Source organism: Anopheles coustani, chromosome 3 (genome assembly GCF_943734705.1).
Source record: "Anopheles coustani chromosome 3, idAnoCousDA_361_x.2, whole genome shotgun sequence".
NCBI classification, from domain to species: domain Eukaryota; kingdom Metazoa; phylum Arthropoda; class Insecta; order Diptera; family Culicidae; genus Anopheles; species Anopheles coustani.
Genome location: NC_071288.1, coordinates 49,659,441 through 49,664,777, shown reverse-complemented (window position 1 = coordinate 49,664,777; position 5,337 = coordinate 49,659,441). Strand labels below are relative to the sequence as shown.

Sequence of the window (5,337 nt, the reverse complement as noted above, 5' to 3'; positions counted from 1 at the left end):
TTAGGCCAGGGTCGCGTACGGGTAGGCTCCGTAGGCCAGCTCGTGAGCGGGGGCCTGTCCGTTGCGGTGCCAGTCCTGGTGGACGATCTCGGCGTTCACGGGCTGAGCGCTGGTGATGTAGGCGGTGGTCACGCGCTCCTGCTTCTTCGCGAACAGATCCTTCAGGACGGTGAAGACTGCGGACGGGACAAGGGAAAAACGGGGGTTTGCGAGATTTAAAAACCAACTGTACCAAAAAGCTAGCTTAAGCCGACTTACTGGAGAACTTCAGGGCCATCAGACCGGCCATCAGTCCCTTGAGCGAGATGAACTTCACGACGGCGAGCAGGATGGGCAGGACGACGGCCATCTTCAGCTTCAGGGCCAGCAGCAGAGGAAGCAGCATCTTCTTCAGGCGGCTGCTGCGAGCTTCTGCAGACGAAAGCACGGAACCAAAACACCAACGAGATTATTCGAAAGCTGTCCAAGGTCGGGGAAAGCGTCCAAGTGATCGTGGAAAGCTTCACCGCTCGGAAACGGGTTCGTCGCTTTACTGCTATGCAATGTTTTATGAAACATTGTGAGCAACTTTTCGTTACATTAAATGTTTCCGAACATACTGTATTCCAGCGGAGGGTTACATAATGTTTAGGAATGAACTGAATTGTTCAACACTAGATGAATATTAAAAAGATTATTTTTGTATAAGCAATACGTATGACACCATTTTCCTTCAAGTGAACCGATTAAACCATTTTTCTTCAAAATTCTCACAATAGTACACATAACTAAACTAATTTAAATATGTTTTGGTTCCAATAAGCAATCCCCTCTAAATAAGGAGGAAGAAAACAAATTTCATATCATTATTTCATCATATCTGGCAAACATTTTCAATTTACTTCCATCACCTTGTATTCATCTGGGTTCGTGAGATTCTTTCCCCGACTCGGACCGTTGTTATCTCTTCCATAACCACACTTTCTCCCATTGTAAAGAAATCGTTCCTCCCGTTGGATCAATGTCGCCCAAGGCCTCCCAAAAACCACCCACAACCACCCCACACCCGGTGCCATCGAACCCCGTTCCCGGTTATTGATTTAGGGGAAAGTTTCCAAACAGCAGCGACGGACCGCCAGCGGCCTCAACAGCCTGGGTTCTTAAGCCGCCCGCAGCCACCGATCGAGGCGCACTTGTCGCGCAGCCACCGGCCGCCGAAGTCGCCCGCCGAGAGGCCGAAGCGGCGCGTCACGAGATCACGCGTTGTGCCAATGACCTACAAAAAAGACGGAGAGCAACAACGCCCAGCCCCAAGACGTTGTAAAATGCCGCGGTTGTAAGTGTTGCGGGTCCTCGCGTCTTCCTTTTGGGACGTCCTTCTTGCAGCTCGTTCTCAGGGCGGCACGCACACCGGACCGAACGATCGAGTTCATCGAACCACATCGTCGTCGTCGGTACGAACATAAACGGCCGAGCTTTTTCTCCCTGCTCGAGCACCATGGGTATCGTAGTGGTCAATTAAATGTCGAATATAAAAAAAATTATTTACCTTATTATAATAGAATTGAGGAAAATTGAATTATGTGGGCAATACTTCAAATTTTCAAAGTGAAGTAAAATTAAACTGTTAAACCGGGGACAAGTTCACCAGGTCCTTGAAACATTTTTGTCTACATACTCAATTTTGATTTAAAAACACTTTGATCATTGTCCACGAGTGCTGTCTGGTATGCTAATGATCCAAATCTTCAAACGAGGATCGCTGGTGCGAGCTCTCTTTCTCTCTCCTTTTCGATACAATACCGAACCCCGCACGCACCGCTGCACCAAGGGTTCTTGATCACCTGTCCCGTGGGACCGAAAGAGCCAAGAGGAGGACGTGGCCGCTTGGAGCCACCGATCGAAGGGTGTGGCATACATTAAGCATAATTCCGAAGGAAGTGTGTCTTTGGAGCGACTTTCCCTTTTTTTGGTGTGTGGGGCGGCGGCGAGTTCCTTCGATGATACTGTTCCCCACATGTTGTGGTCCTCCTCGTTGTTTTCTGCTTCTCTTCCATTTGTTTTTTCTTTCTTTTTTACTTCCTTCAACCCTCCTTGTGGAACTCTTGTTGTTGTTGTTGGCATTGTTATTACGCACGACGACGTGTTGTATGCGCACGGGCGCGCCGGTTGTGCCGGTTACAATATTTTGGAGAATTTTCGAAAGCCGGATCCGGTGTCGAGTGAAAGTTTCTCTCCCGCGCGTCCTCACTCCACTCCCCTCCCATACCTCACCTCCCCCAAAAGGTGGTAGCGCGACAGGTATTTCGAGGCACGCCCGAAGTGTCCTGGAAAAGCGCGCACGGAAGGTGCAACCCGCGGAGGACATTTACACCACACCCGATTGCATTCGCCCCGGCGTAGACGGGGAGGGTGAGAACTGGTGGAATGCGGGACGAACGGTGCACTACATGCACACGGACATACACCGAGTGTGAGCCAGAGGAAGCGAGATGGAGATAAAATGCAATTACTTTAACGAGAAATTCATTAATCTACCAGCAAGCGGCGATCTTTTTCAAGTGGCACGTTTTTTGAAGCCCGTTTTTGGTCATTCCCATCAATTTCCTGCCAACCTGCGATACCTGATATTGGGGCCATTGCTGGTTGGAACACCTTGGAAAAGTTTATGTTTTACCTGCAAGCTTATCTTTTTTAACAGATTCTTTTCTCTCGACATCAAACGAAATATTTTACTCAATTCTTTTAACCAAATTAAATTCTAGGTCCTTTAGAAATTCCTCCAATTGTACCACTGTGCAAATAAAAAGCAATTTAACCTCCACATTGTTCTATTGCAGTAATTATCTCCAAAAAAGCTACACTTTTCCATCTGTTTCGAGCGATTGTAATCTAATCTAGTCTCACCTTCCAAAAGATCTTTATTCTTCGTTCGCATCGCTTCTCGGGGCGATTAAAAACTTTCTCTTTCGACCCCAAGGTGCCCTCTGGAGCATGGCCGATTTCACTCGTTCTAGCGCACCAGAACCAGTTTTCCCTCCAGCGTCCGAAGTCGATGACCTATTCTAATCGGTTTCACCTTGAGCCCGGGCGTCTCGCCATTGGAAGATGCTCGAGAAAGGGCATCCCGACCGGTAAGACGTTTTCCCCCAGAAGAAGTGAAAGTTTTTTCTTCTACATATTCTATCGAAGGCCACTGTTACGAACCGTGGCGGCAGGAAGTGGGCAGTTGTTGCACTACCGCACAGCCTTGAACCCCACCGAGAGATGGAGGAAAAAGAGAAAAACCAATGGGAATCCCGAACTACTTTCCCAACTACGACCCTGGGACGAGCTGGTCCTGGGAAGACGAAACTTCGATCGTGAGATTCCATCGAAAGTGAATTGTTGTCCCGAGAGATGCTTTCTCCTTTATAAAACACCACGTCAGCAGCCGAGGGTCGTGCATTGCTACTGGAGACATCTAACTGGAGCAGGCGGACGGTTACGCCCGGTTACGATTGAGTCAGCAGTGCGGCCTTGGGCCGAAGGGGAAGAAAATCTGCGCCGCAAAGAAAAGGGGATACCCTCGGCCAGCAGGTAAGATGACGCAAATCGGTTTCGCCCGGCTAATTTCTATCCCCTCAGACTCATATAGCGCGGCTTTGGATTAAGAAAGGTTTGGGTTTTGGGGATACCTTGGTTTTGTGGGGGTTTGGAGATTTTGCATCATAGGTTATGTCCGCAAGGCAGGAATTGACTGATGAGTCTTAAGAGAAACTCATAATTTGTACACTTTCTTCTCATATGTTGGGGATTGGCGAATGATGCAATCCTGTTGCCATTGACCGTATGCCTTGGTGAAAGAGGACTTAGTCAGGTTGTTACATCAAATATGTTTCATCAAAAAAAAAAACAAAACTAAAGATCTACTCGCGATTCCTATTCCTCAACTATGAACATCACTTAACAACTCTTCACTATCAATTATTCTTTTGTTGAACCGATGTTACTAAGAAGTTCAGTTTGTTTCAGAATTCACTTGACTTGTTTTCGAATGGATCACTCCATCGTCCAGGTGAAATCGTTTCCAAGACCTCAATAACTGTTGAATTCTAAATATTCATACACTGTTAAGATCGTCAAACTTGCTCTGGAATCAAACAGAGACACATCCTTTGTGTCATCCTCAGGCTTCTGGTTTGAGCTTTGTCTATGACGTTCCCCCTACGTTGCACTAAAGATATCAAGAACTTTGCACTAGCACACACACACACACCAACAAACAGTCACCAGAAGCACTCCATGGGTCTCACCTTCGACGGTGTTCTCCTCGGTGGGGACGCTGAACTTGAGCGTATGCGAGGCGAGGTAGCGCACGGCACGCTCAGCCAGATCCTCGTTGGAGCGGGCTCCGAAGGCGCGGACCTCGTAGTCGGCCGACCGCTCGACGGCGAGCCCTCCGAACAGCGGGAACCGGGACTCGCTGTCGATCTCGTTGATCACTCCGATCAGCTCGGTTTCCTCCTTGGAGTCGGCATACGCGACCGCACCGAAGGCGACCACGGCCAGAGCGGCAACTAGGAAACAACGCTTGACGGCCATCTTGTCGGCGAAAGAGGTTGGTTTTTTTTTAGGTAAGTTTGAGTTTGCTCGAAAGAGGGCTCTAGTGGCGAGGAACGCACTTGCTGGTCGAATTAGCTAACGCTGGCTACTGATGGTTTAATTTGCTATTACGATGCTATTTATGCGATTCCGACAATCCGTCCGGGACCACGCCGGAGAATCCGAACCCGGCGGTAGGGGTCGGTCGAGTCCAAAATTGTCCGCGGCCAACGGACCAGCTGGGCGAACCCTGTCCGGCATCGTGTCCACCCAGGTGTTTATGGGGCGAAAACGCCCTCCCTCCCCCGATCGGTTTGCGGATTTCGTATGCAAAGCGCGTACTCCAACTCCAACCGGGTTGGTTGGCTGGCCGGATCCCTCCAACCGAAGCCCGGATCGATCGATTTTGGGCATGTGGGTAAGCCGCACACCATTGCGCTAACGGTAGCAAATCATAACCGTCGTCGTTGCGGCGACGACGAAAATGTGTGCCAGAACGTGACGTGCATCCGGCGTGCTCGGTGTTCGTTTTTCCCGCTGGAATGCAGCACGCTCGTGCCGGGATTTTCGTTTTCGTTCACGAGCCAGCCGCCTCCATGTTCCTCATTTGCCCCGCTCGAACCCATCAGCTCTCGTGAAGCTCATCTTCTTTACCATTTCTTTTTTTTTCCCTCCAAAGCAGTGGTCCGAATCTGCGTCGGGCAACCTTTGCATCGTTTTCGCTCATAATTGACGGGTGGCTCCAATCCGTGGCCAAATCGCGTTTTGATGGGC

General features: G+C 49.5%; 1 protein-coding gene across 1 annotated transcript; it reads right to left on the bottom strand.

Annotated features, from left to right (window-relative positions):
• On the bottom strand, positions 1 to 4,563 carry LOC131259203 (uncharacterized). Its single transcript, XM_058260644.1, has 3 exons — positions 4,275 to 4,563; positions 259 to 411; positions 1 to 176 (listed from the first exon to the last, which is right to left on the bottom strand). The coding sequence occupies exons 1-3, from the start codon at positions 4,561 to 4,563 to the stop codon at positions 1 to 3; spliced, it is 618 nt and encodes a 205-aa protein (XP_058116627.1).
• Between the last annotated feature and the right edge of the window lie 774 nt (positions 4,564 to 5,337).